The sequence below is a fragment of the Jaculus jaculus genome, chromosome 1, assembly GCF_020740685.1.
Source record: "Jaculus jaculus isolate mJacJac1 chromosome 1, mJacJac1.mat.Y.cur, whole genome shotgun sequence".
NCBI classification, from domain to species: domain Eukaryota; kingdom Metazoa; phylum Chordata; class Mammalia; order Rodentia; family Dipodidae; genus Jaculus; species Jaculus jaculus.
The window spans coordinates 292,582,714-292,596,102 of NC_059102.1; the positions used below are offsets into that span (position 1 = coordinate 292,582,714).

Below are 13,389 nucleotides of genomic sequence, written 5' to 3' on the forward strand. Positions count from 1 at the left end.
CTTATCTTTATCCCTCCCCTCACATAAATAAAAATATTTTTTTAAGAATTGATCATCGTGGAACTGGTAGTCATTGTAAAAAGATTTTGTAGGAGACATAAAGGGAAGAGAAAGGAAGGGAGGAGGGTGGTTGTTGATATTGTATATATGTAAGTACAGTGATTGTTATGGGGAGGTAATATGATGGAGAATGGAATTTCAAAGGAGAAAGTGTGGGGGGAAGGAGGGAATTAACATGGGATTTTTTTTATAATCATGGAATATGCTAATAAAAATTTAAAAAAATGAAAAAAAAAGATTTTGTAACTTCATATGACAACCAACTATATAAAAGGATTTAGAGGAATTCATTTTAGGTGAAAAGAGCTCAGTAAAAATGCTTTGAGTAAAGCTGTTTGGAAGGGGCAAAGATAAATAACAAATATGTGCTTTTGGGTTACTGTATTTTTAATGTTAATTTTTGTTTGTTTGTTTTGTTTTGTTTTCTGAGGTACGGTCTCACACTAGCTCAGGCTGACCTGGAATTCACTATGTAGTCTCAGGGTGGCCTCAGACTCTCAGCAGTCCTCCTACCTCTGCCTCCCAAGTGCTGGGATTAAAGGCATGTGCCACCATGCCTGGCTTAATGTTAAATTTTTGTAATCAGAATCCTTCCCTTAAACTTTTTTTTTGTGTGTGTGTGGGGGGGTTGAGGTAGGGTCTCACTCTAGCCCAGGCTGACCTAGAATTCACTCTGCATTCTCAGGGTGGCCTCGAATTCACAACAATCCTCCTATCTCTGCCTCCCAAGTGCTGGGATTAAAGGCATGTGTCACCATGCCCGGCTAACTTTGTTTTTTAATTTATTTATTTGCAAGCACAGAGATAGAGAAGAGAGACAGACAGAGAATGGCCACACCAGGGCCTCCAGCCACACTGCAAACGAACTCCAGACGCATGTCCTCCTTGTGCATCTGGCTTATGAGGGTCCTGGGGAATCGAATCTGGGTCCTTTGGCTTTGTAGGTAAATGCCTTAACTGCTAAGCCATCTCTTCAGCCCCCCTTAAACTCTTTTATTACTGGAGAGTCTTAAGAAATTTAGGATTGGTAATGCATTGTGATATGAATCATTGCAAATTAGCCCTAAATTATTTTCCTAAGTGCTTAAGCTTAGCCATCTACTAAATCTAAAGAACAAGTAAAGTAAATCACAATGTTGGTGTTGACCATTGCTTTATTTTCATCCTTTAAAAACATGCTAAGAGGGGACTGGGGAAATGGCTTAGTGGTTATAGCATTTGCCTGTGACGCCTTAGGGCCTGGGTTCGATTTCCCCAGGACCCACATAAGCCAGATGCACAAGGGAGCACGTGTGTCTGGAGTTTGTATGCAGTGGTTAGAGGCCCTGGCGTGCCCATTCTCTCTTTCGCTCTATCTGCCTCTTTCTCTCTCATAAATAAATAAATAAATTTTTAAAAAAATAGGCTAAGGGCACAACTAGCCTTACCTTCCAGTATTCACCTATATTATCTACTACACAGTGATCTCTCTTGCTGATGATTTCAGGACAGGAGAAAAGAATAACAGGTTGCTGAATCCGAAAAGATCATCTGACCCAACTCTCGTTTTTTAGATAAGGAAATTATGGCACAATGTGTTTTTTTTAATTTTTATTTATTTATTTATTTATTTATTCATTAGAGACGGGGGGTGTGGGGGAGAGAATGGGCATGCCAGGGCCTCTAGCCACTGCAAACGAACTCCAGACACATGTGCCACTATGTACATCTGGCTTAGGTGGGACCTGGAGAATCGAACTTGGGTCCTTCTGCTTTGCAGGCATGCATCTTAACCACTAAGCCATCTCTCCAGCCCTGGCACAATGTTTTTAAGTGCTTGCTAAAATTGATCAAAAAACGGTACTAGCAAGTGAGAGCCAAAAGTTAGGTTTTCTGACTCCCAGGCCTGAGTTTTAAATCTTGCCTATGATTTCTTTACTCAAAGCCATTTTGCATGCCTTTACTCTCATCCAGAATCTCTTTCCTCTCACCAACCCTTATTCAAGTTGTACCATTTCAAGTCTCTCCTTTTGAATACAAAAGAGTCTCTATAAATTCCCTTTAATACATCTTTTTTGGTAGGAGGGGGTTTGTAAGGTAGGCTCTTGTTCTAGCCCAGGCTGTCCTGGAACTCACTATGTAGCCTCAGGCTGGCCTGGAACTCAAAGTAATCCTCCTACCTCTGCCTCCTGAGGGCTGGGATTAAAGGCGTGTATCACCACACCTGCCCCTTTAACTTCTTGTTTTTTGAGGTTTCACCCTAACCCAAACTGACCTGAAAGTTACTATGGAGTCTCAGGGTGGCCTCAAACTCACAGTGATCTTCTTACCTCTGCCTCCTGAGTGCTTGGATTAAAGACATGCGCCACCATGCCTGGCATCCTTTAACGTATCTTAATTGACAATTTTATACTTTGAAATCATCTGTTTCCTAGCCCTAATATTAATAATGATTATTCATTGAAGACATCCTTTGTACTAAGCATTATCTCCACACTGTTTTACTTAATTCCTACAACAAATTTGTGAAAAGTTTTATTTTCAGTTTCATGATGAGGACAGGCCAGTAATTCCAGCTACTCAGGAAGCTGTGGCAGGAAGGAGGAGCGCAAATTCTAGGCCTGTCTGAGCTATAGTCAAGTCTGGGCAACCAGTAAGACTCTGTCTCTGAAAAGAAAAATGCTAGAGATCACTGGGGGATATAGATTCACTGGGAAAGTGTTTGCCTAGCATAGGCCCTAGGTTTAAATGCCAGTTCTTGGGGGAGGGGGGAAGTTAAGTAATTATTCAAGATTGAACCGTTAGTACGTGAAAATACCCAGTATTTTCTGACTTAGAAGTTCACATTTTGTCAGTTATACCTGTGCTTTTAAAAATATATATATATGTATTTATTTATTTTATTTATTTGAGAGGGAAAGGAGGAGGTAGCTAGAGAATGGACATGCCAGAACCTTTAGCCACTATAAACGAACTCCAGGTACATAGGCCATCTTGTGCATCTGGGTTTGCATGGGTCCTGGGGAAGTGAACCTGGATCCTTAGGCTTTGTTGGCAAACACCTTAACCACTGAACCATCTCTCCAGCACAAATCTGTGCTTTTTATTTATTTTTATTTTTATTTTTTTGGTTTTTTGAGGTAGGGTCTCACTGTAGCTAGCCCAGGCTGACCTGGAATTCACTATGTAGTCTCAGGGTGGCCTCAAACTCACGGCGATCCTGCTACCTCTTCCTCCCAAGTGCTGGGATTAAAGGCATGCGCCACCATGCCTGGCTAATCTGTGCTTTTTAAACTAAATGGGAAGCATACAAAAATCTCTCCTGAGTCATTTTTTATTCACAGTACTACCACATACACATCAGATTGAAGATTTGTTATTACTGGATAGAATGTGCAATATATTTAACTGTTCTGTATTCTGTGTTTTTTATACTTTACCTACCCTATACCTATGTAAAATAATATTGTGCAACCATAAGTTGTACAATATGGCTGATTTAATATGAATGAAATTTCTTTGGCTGTACTACTAGTTTATGGAACTGACATGATAAAAAGAGTAAGAGATAGGATAAATAATATTAGATTATAAATCCTTCTTAAGTTGGAATCTTACTCTATCCTAGAATTAATTATATATTTTAATAGTAGTTACATTATAAAGAATTTTTTTATAGGGGGTAGAATTGGTGCACCAGGACCTTCAACCACTGCAACTGAACTCCAGACACATCTGCCACCTTGTGCGTATGTGCAACCTTGCACACTAGTGTTAATTTGTGCATCTGGCTTATATGAGATCTGGAGAGTCAAACGTGGGTCCTTAGGCTTCACAGGCAAGCACCTTAACCACTAAGCTGTCTCTAGCTCAATAGAGAACCTTTTAAAAGAAAAAATAAAGTGGCTTTAATATTCATAGCCTCACCGTAGTTGACACTACCTATACAAGACTTGAACAATAGGAGAGGAAAAAATGATGACATCAAAATAGAAACTGGGAAGAAGAGATTCAGTGGAGGGGAGATTTGGGAGGGGGAAAAGAGGGGGTTATTATCATGGTATATTATTTATATTTATAGAAGTTCTAAATAAAAAAGGTTTAAAAAAGAAAATAAAAATTTTTTTAAAGAAAAGAAAATATTTCTCAAACCCAGTTCTCTATGCCTCTTCCCCCCTCCCCCAGGGCAAGTTCACTTTTCAATACAGGATTCCTCAAAAGAATGCTGTTTGAATCTCTTCACCATGGTTTGGATGACATTCAGACCCTAATAAAGACGTTAATCTTTGAATCAGAGTGTACTCCTCAAAGTCAGTTCTCACTTCATATACCTTCAAACATCATCAAGCAAGGTGACTAAACACTAGCTTTCTAGATTATAGGTTTTATCTTTATCTTTGATGCTATAATCAAAAGTAGTATAAAAGTGTGGTTTAAGTAAGTCCTCTCTAGTGAGTCTATTTGTTACGCTTTGTTTTGTTTTCTTTGAGGCAGGAGATGGCAGCCCAGGCTAACTTTGAACTTCTCATCCTCTTGCCTCCACCTCCCAAGTGCTAAGATTACAGGCATGAGTCACCACACTCCCTTTATGCAGTACTGGGGAGTGAACCCAGGGCCGCGTGCAGAGTAGGCACTCTACCAGCTGAGCTATGTTCCGAGCCTCCTATATGTACTTTCTACCTTAGGTAATAGTAGGAGTAGTATAGCCAGAAATGGGAATATCTGCTAAAATGAAAAACAAACTTTTGCCTGTCAGTATGTAGGCTTTTGTAGACTTACCTGGCTATTGATAAGAGTAAGCCTACCTATCCTGGAGCTCTAAGTACTTAGCAGAAGCTGCTACTGTAGACGGCTAAAATACGTAACTCTTGTGGCCTGTGTTGGCCAGAGTCTGTTGTATTTTCACAAAGGTAATGTGGATGGGAGTTCACACTTTATTTTTTAATATTATTTTTATTTATTTGAAAGACAAGAGTATGAGTATTGGCATGCCTGAGCCTCCTGCTGCTGAAAACGAATTCCAGATGCATGTACTGCATGGTACATCTTGTTTTACATGGGTATTGGGGAATCTATCCCAGGCCTGCAGATTTAGTGAGCAAGTACTTTCAGCCATCTCCCCAGCCCCACTATAGCATTGCATTGTTAATTACTGTTATTATAAATGTCTTCCCATTTGTTTTTATTTTAGAAGAAAATGGTATATTGATTAAAACTACAGATGATACAATAGATAATTACATTGCACAAGGTATGTATATATGTGACTATTAAGTACATAAAGGCATATGTAGATAAAACGTACCAAAAAAGAGATAATCTTGGTAACTTATATAACTTGGCAACTTGGTTCTCGGGGGCTAGAGAGATGGTTTACCAGTTAAAGTGTTTGCATGCAAAGCCTAAGGACCCAGGCTGATTCCCCAGTTTCCACATAAGTCAGATAGACAAAGTGGCACATGTGTCTGCATGTGTCTTTGTAGTGACTGGAGGCCCTGGTGCACCCATACTCTCTCTGTCCCACTCTCTCATTCATAAATAAAATATTGTTTAAAATGTTTCCATATTGACCTTACTCTAGTAAGCTTATTTAGTTGCACTCATACAGTTCAAATTGTCTATGCTTTGTTCTCATCTCTGAGATATTCCATCCAGAACTTGAAAAATGACATGAACTAAAATAAAATAAATAAAAACAGAAATGATAGTTGTAACATTAAGACTAAATTTTATTACAATTCTTTAAAAATTGTTTGTAAGTATGTAATTGAAAATTCCATTGACTAACCAGAAGAACATGTTCTGTAGTCATAAGAACTTATTGTATTGTATTTTGTTTTTTTTAGCGTAGGGTCTTGCTCTAGCCCAGGCTGATGTGGAATTCACTATGTAGTCTCAGGCTGGCCTCAAATTCATAGCAATCCTCCTACCTCTGCCTCCCGAGTGCTGGGATTAAAGGTGTGCACCACCATGCTTGGCCTTACATTGCCTTTGCCTTTTATTTTAGGGTGAGTACATATTTAAAAATGTATACTCATACCAGAAGGGTGTCAAGATTTCAAATATCAGTGCCTGCTGTCCGGGGTTTTGTTTTGCTTTAAATATATATATGTATGTATGTACATATGTATGTATGTATGTATGTTTAGGGCTAGAAAGATGGCTCAGCAGTTAAGGCACTTGCCAGCAAAGCCTACAGCCTGGAGTTTGATCTCCCAGTACCCACATAAAGCCAGTTGCACAAAGTGGCACATGTGTCTGGAGTTCGTTTGCAGTGGCTAGAGGCCCTGGTGCATCTATTCTTTCTGTCTGCTTCTCTCTCTCATAAATAAATAATTAATCTTTAGATTGTTTTCTTAAATTTTATTGTTTTATTTATTTACTTATTAAGAGAAAGGGAGGGGAGGAGGAAGGGAGGCAGGCATATAGAGAAAGAGAATGAGCTCATTAGGGCCTCCAGCAACTGCAAATGAACTCCACTTATTCGCCACCTTGTGCATCTGGTTTATGTGGGTACTGAGGAATCAAATCTGTGTCCTTTTACAGGCAACCGCTTTACCCACTAAGCCATCTCTCCAGCCCAATCTTTAGATTCTTAATGTGTTAAAACTATAGGTCGAAAAAGACTATAGACAGCATTAAGGTTCAAAGAGTAGTGACCTATAATTACAAACTGTAATTTTGTAGTGGTTGCTAAATTTAACATTGGCCTTTAGAGAAGGAGACTTAAAATTCCTGCTAATACTATATGCTTTATTTAATAAGGTTTCCAGCATGTTCATTTGGCATCATCAGCTAATTTGGTAGCACACAAATCACTGCAGGTGATGTATTCTACTTAAAGTTGTTTCTCTGTTGTATGATTGACAAAGAGACATTATGATGTAAAGAACATTAGACTTAAAAATATTATTATACTTTTTTGTTAGCTGTGCAACCTTTGCTAGATCCCTCATTTTTAGAATTGCTTTAAATCCTGTTAAAAATAAAACAAGACATAAATATGCTTGAAAATATTTTAAATTTCTAAGGTGTTTCTTCCATGTAAGTTAAAGAAATTAAATTGATCTTTATGGTTCTTCTATAGTTGTAAACCTATATATTTATATTAATACTCATCTAATCAACACAACATAGGCAAAAAAAAAAAAAAAATCCAGTTGCTGTTTCTAATAGCTACTATGAAAGTATGTTGGATATTTTGGTATCAGGTTGTACTAGAATTTTTCAACATCTGGGTATATACCCTATATATATGTGGATTATATGTGAAGGTATAACAAAATTTTATTTATCTGATTTAACATAGAGGGCCCCAGATTACCATTTTTTTTTAAAATATTTTTTGTTCATTTTTTATTTATTTATTTGAGAGCGACAGACACAGGGAGAAAGACAGATAGAGGGAGAGAGAGAGAATGGGCGCGCCAGGGCTTCCAGCCTCTGCAAACGAACTCCAGACGCATGCGCCCCCTTGTGCATCTGGCTAACGTGGGACCTGGGGAACCGAGCCTCAAACCGGGGTCCTTAGGCTTCACAGGCAAGCGCTTAACCGCTAAGCCATCTCTCCAGCCCCAGATTACCATTTTTTGTTTTTATGTAAAAGGGCAATAATTCAGGGTTGGAGATATAAGTGTTAAAGGACCTGGGTTCATTCCTCAGCATTGTGGGGAAAGGATGGGAAAGAAAAAGGCAACAGTTCAACAATATTTTATCTTTAAATATTGTTTACCATTTTCATGCATCATATTTGCCTTTTGAATACTTTTCTCTAAGCAAATGTTTATTGCTTATCCTGAAGAAATAACATTTTGTTGTTTTTGTTCTTTTCAAGGTAGGGTTTCACTCTAGTCCAGACTGACCTGGAATTCACTATGTAGTCTCAGGGTGGTCTTGAACTCATAATGATATTCCTACCTCTGCCTCCTAATGCTGGGGTTAAAGGCATGTGCTGCCACACCTGGCAAGAAATAACATTTAACTATGACACCCATACATAAATAATCAAGGTGTCATGGCATATGCCTATAATCCCAGCAATGCAGGAGAATCACAACTTTCACCTTAGCCCAAACAACATAGGAGCACCTCCCTATAGTATTAAGATATTTTTATTACTTTGTGCTTGTGTGTACAAGTGCTTCTTGGAAGGATAGGTTGCCAGAACTTAATTTGTTCACCTCTTTTCACTTAAGATGGAAAGAATTAAGTGCTCTGGTGAGAAGTAAGCTATGCGGTCATACATTACATCTTTATCAGTCTCTTGAAACTTTGTTGAGTTCGTAAACATTGATTGAAGACCTACTGTGTTTCTAATGCTGAGCAGACAGTAGGGCATAGGCATGACAAAAATGAAGGACATTGTCCATAGGGATTTAGGATGTCATTTAGAAGGGATTTACATACAGACAAGACCTGCTTACATGTAAGAAAAGGAAGAACAGCTGACAGAACTTAAGCTTTCAGTAGTACTGACATTAGTGAACTGTGAAGTGATAGGCCCAGAGTTCCTATAGGAAATGGAAGTAGACTTGAGGCTTGAAGTTGATGAACATAGAAAAAGAGTGCTAGGACTGGAGGGATGGCTTAGCGGTTAAGGCATCTGCCTGCAAAGCTAAAGGACACAGGTTCAATTCCCTAGCATCCACATTAGCCAGATGCACAAGGGTCTGGAGTTCATTAGCAGTGGCTGGAGGCCCTGGTATGCCCATTCTCTCTCTCTCCCTCTTTCTCTGTGAAATAAAAAAAAAGAAAAGAAAAAGAAAAAGAGGCAAGAAAAATACCTAGAGTAAATTATCTCACTGCATGATTTAAGACTGAATTAGTATATTGAAACGGTTTGTCAGAGGATAGAGACGAGATTATAATGAGGAAAGTATCTGGCTTGTAATTTTTTTAAGAGGCAAAGCAGATAGAGAAGAGGACACAGATTTTTTTTATATTTATTTACTTGAGACAAAGAGAGGGAGAAAGAGAGAGCAAATGGGCACACCAGGGCCTCTAGCCACTGCAAACAAACTCCAGATGCATGTACCACCATGTGCATCTGACATGAGTCCTGAGGAATTGAATCTGAGTCCTCAGGCTTCTCAGGCAAGCACCGTTAGCCACTTCTAGCTTGTACTTTTTAAAAGAATGCTAATGTAATGTGTATTTTTCAGGTAAAAGAAAAAATAAAGAAGTGGTTACAAATTTAGCCAAGAAGCAAAGGACTGACATCAGTTCTGAACACCCTCCCTTTTATTATAATATCCACAGACACAGCATTAAAGGAATGAATATGCCAAAGTAAGATAGCCAGTGGATGGCAAAGCATATATTTAATATTTTAATGATACTATGACAACATAAAATCCTAATTATTTTTTCTTTTTTCAGATTAAAGAAGTTTTTGTGCTATCTTTCTCAAGCAGGCTTTAGAGTAAGCCGAACTCATTTTGACCCAATGGGTGTTCGTACAGATGCACCTCTGATGCAGTTTAAATCGATCCTTCTGAAGTACAGCACCCCCACTTACACTGGAGGACAATCAGAAGGCCATGCCCAGTCAGCATCTGAAGAGACAGTAGCCAACAGGGTTGAGGTGTCAGTGAGTGACAAAACAGAAGCAGGTGGCTGTAGAAGATGGTAGCCTCAGAGTGGCTTGTCCTCAGGTATCTGTATAGATGGCCTCAGAGTTCTATACCAACTGTACTTCTTTTTCTATTTCAGTTTTGTGGTGTAAAAATAAACAAGAAAACTGCTGCTTTAATTCAGAAAATTGGCTGTCTCTGATTGGCTTATTTGGGACCTTTGCTTTATAAGTTTTTCTTATTTTTTTCAAATTTTTATTAACAACTTCCATGATTATAAAAATATCCCATGGTAATACCCTCCCTTCACCCACTTTTCCCTTTGAAACTCCTTTCTCTATCATATCCCTTCCCCTTCTCAGTCTTTTATTTTGATGTCATGATCTTTTTCTCCTCTTATGATGGTCTTGTTACTATGGCTCTGTAGTTTAGGTTAAAATCAGGTATGGTGAAACCACCAGCCTTATTTTTGTTGCTCAGTATTATTTTAGATATTCAAGGTTTTTTGTGATTCCAAATGAATTTTTGGATTGTTGTTTTCTGTTTCCTTGAAGAATGCTATTGGAATTTTGATGGGGATTGCATGAAATGTGTAGATTGCTTTTAGTAAAATTGCCATTTTCACAATATTGATTCTTCCGATACAGGAACAAGGGATGTTTTTCCATTTCCTAGTGTCCTCTGCAATTTCTTGCTTGAGTGTTTTATAGTTTTCATTGTAGAGATCCTTTACTTCCTTGGTTAGGTTTATTCCAAGGTACTTTATTTTTTTTTTTTTTTGATGCAATTGTGAATGGGAGTGATTGTCTGATTTCATCCTCTGTGCATATAAGAATGCTACTGATTTCTCTTTATTTATTTTGTATCCTGCTACGTGGCTGTAGGTGTTTTATCAGCTCTAGCAGTGTGCTGGTAGAGTCTTTAAGGTCCTTTATATATAGAATCGTGTCATCTGCAAATACTAATAACTTGATCTCTTCTTTTCCAATTTGTATGCCTTTTATGTGCGTCTCTTGCCTTATCACTATGGCTAAGACTTCCAGTACTAGATTAAATAAAAGTGGGTACAGGGAACACCCTTGTCTTGTTCCTGATTTTATTGGAAAAGCTTCCAGTTTTTCCCCATTTAGTAATATGTTGGCTTAAGAAGCAATGGTGTTAGTTCTTCCCTTAAGGTCTGGTAAAATTCAGCACTGAATCCAGCTGGCCCTGAACTTTTTTTAGTTGGGAGATTTTTGATAACTGCTGGATCTCCATGCTTGTTACAGGTCTACTTAAGTGATTAATCTCATCTTGATTTAATTTAGGTTGGTCATATAAATCAAGGAACTCATCCATTTCTTTCAGATTTTCATACTTTGTGGAGTATATGCTTTTATAGTATGTCCCTATGATTTTTTGAATTTCTCTGGAATCTGTTGTAATGTTACCTTTTTCATCTCCGATTTTATTAATTTGTGTCTCTTCTCTCTTTCGGTCGGATTTGCTAAGGGTTTATCAATCTCGTTTATCCTTTCAAAGAACCAACTTTTGTTTCATTGATTCCTTGGAATTTTTTTTGTTTCTATTTCTTTCAGATTTTCATACGTAGTGTAAGTATATGTTTTTATAGTATGTCACTATGATTTTTGAACTTCTCTTGTATCTGTTGTGATATTGCCTTTTTCATCTCTAATTTTTATTAATTTGTGTCTCTTTTTCTTTGGCCCGATTTGCTAAGGGTTCATCAATTTTGCTTATCCTTTCAAAGAACCAATTTTTGTTTCACTGATTCCTTGGAATTTTTTTTTTTTGTTTCTATTTCGTTAATTTCTGTCCTAATCTTTATTAGTTCTTCCTGTCTACTGGGTTTTGGTTTGCCCTTCTTTTTCCAAGTCTTTATTGTGAAGCATTAGGTCATTTACTTGCAACCTTTCTAATTTCTTAATATAGGCACTTAAAGCTATAAATTTACCTCTTAGGACTGCCTTCATTGTGTCCTGGAGATTTTGGTATATTGTGTTCCCATTATCGTTTGACTCTAAATTTTTTGATTTCCTTCTTGATTTCTTCATTGACCCATTCATCAGTTAGTAGTGTATTGTTTAGTTTCCATGATTTTGTGTATGCTCTATAGCTTTTCTTGCTACTGATTTATAGTTTGATTCCATTGTGGTCAGATAGAATGCAAGGAATTATTTCAATTTTCCTGTATTTGTTAAGATTTGCTTTGTGTCCTAATATATGGTCTATTTTAAAGAATGTTCCATGTGCTGCTTTAAAGAATGTATATTCTGTAGCATTTGGATGATATGTCCTCTATATATCTGTTAGGTCCACTCCTTCTATGACCTCATTTAGTCCAGATGCCTCTGTTTATTTTTTCCCTGAATGACCTATTAATTGATGAGAGTGGGGTGTTGTAGTCACCCACTACCACTGTGTTTGGTGTTACCTGTGACCTTGGTTCTAATAGCATTTGTTTGATGAATTTGGGAGCCCCCATGTTAGGTGCATATGTTTAGGATTGTAATGTCCTCCTCTTAGAGGGTGCTTTTAATCAATATAAAGTAGCCTTCTTTATCTTTCTTAACTAATGTTGGACTGAAGTCTACCTTGTCAGATACTAGGATAGCAACCCCTACTTGTTTTCTAGGTCCATTTGCTTGAAACACCATTTTCCAACCTTTCACCCTAAGATAGTGTCCATTCTTTGTAGAAAGGAGAGTTTCTTGGAGACAACAAATTGTAGGATCCTGCTTTCTAACCCAGTCTGCAAACCTACGGCTTTTGGTTGGGGCATTGAGGCCGTTGATATTAAGAGATAATATTGAAAGGTGTGTATTCATCTTGGCCATTTTTTTGTAGTTCTAACGATTTTACCTTTGCTCTCTTGTGTTAACTAGTATTTGAGTATTGGTGGGTTTTTTTTTTTTCCAGGTTCATTATATATGTGCTTTTCTTTTTCTTCAGCGTGGAGGATTCTTTCAAGTATTTTCTATAGAGCTGGTATTGTCTTCAAATAGTCCTTTAGCCTGCTTTTGTCATGGAATGTCCTTATTTTTCCATCTATTTCCATGGATAGCTTTGCAGGATAAAGTAACCTTGGTTGAGTTGACAGTTGTCATCTTTCAGAACTTGGAATAATCACTCCACGCCCTTCTGGCTTTTAAAGTTTGTGTTGAGTAATCTGCTGTAATCCTGATGGGCTTGCCTTTGTAGGTAGCCTCTTACAGCTTAGTAGTTCTGAGAACTGGCATATGCCACATGTTTCAGTCAAAGATGGACTGTGTATATGATAGTAATTTCACAGTAAAGCTGAGTATTTCCTATCACCTAGTAACACCATAGCCATTGAAATATAGCAGAACACATTACAATTGGTGTTGATTTTGATATAAACAGACCTACCACACTGCTAGTCACAGAAAAGTATAACACACACACTTATCTATAGTATGTAATAAAGTTTCAATGATACTGATTTTTTTATGTACTTCTTTCAAACAAGTACCTTTAACCACTGAGTCATCTTTCTAGTCCTTTATTTCCCCAGTCTTAGTGTTCAAATTACCTTGAACTCACATACCTCAGCCTTCTGCAGTTTCAGATGTTTACCTCCTACACTAGACTCTTAACTCTTTACAGTGCACTCCTAGTATTTTTTAAGGTTACCTTAAAATAGCCTTCTGTATTGTGCCAGCAGCAGCCTTTTGTCTTTTTTGCTGTTGCCTGTGTTTATGTGTACTTGTGCATGCATGTTTGCATGTGTGTGCAAGTGGGAGTTCAGAGGTCATTA

At 37.7% G+C, this 13,389-nt stretch overlaps 1 protein-coding gene across 2 annotated transcripts in view; it reads left to right on the forward strand.

Moving 5' to 3' along the window:
* Positions 1 to 9,799, forward strand: part of Trmt1l (tRNA methyltransferase 1 like) — a 46,197-nt gene extending 36,398 nt beyond the window's left edge. For both annotated transcript variants that reach the window (XM_045141844.1, XM_004658708.2), the window contains 4 exons: positions 4,225 to 4,391; positions 5,231 to 5,290; positions 9,201 to 9,327; positions 9,418 to 9,799. In XM_045141844.1, coding sequence (XP_044997779.1) covers positions 4,225 to 4,391; positions 5,231 to 5,290; positions 9,201 to 9,327; positions 9,418 to 9,670 — 607 coding nt within the window. In that variant the 3' untranslated portion in view covers positions 9,671 to 9,799. The remainder of the gene's footprint in view (positions 1 to 4,224; positions 4,392 to 5,230; positions 5,291 to 9,200; positions 9,328 to 9,417) is intronic.
* The last annotated feature ends 3,590 nt before the right edge of the window (positions 9,800 to 13,389 follow it).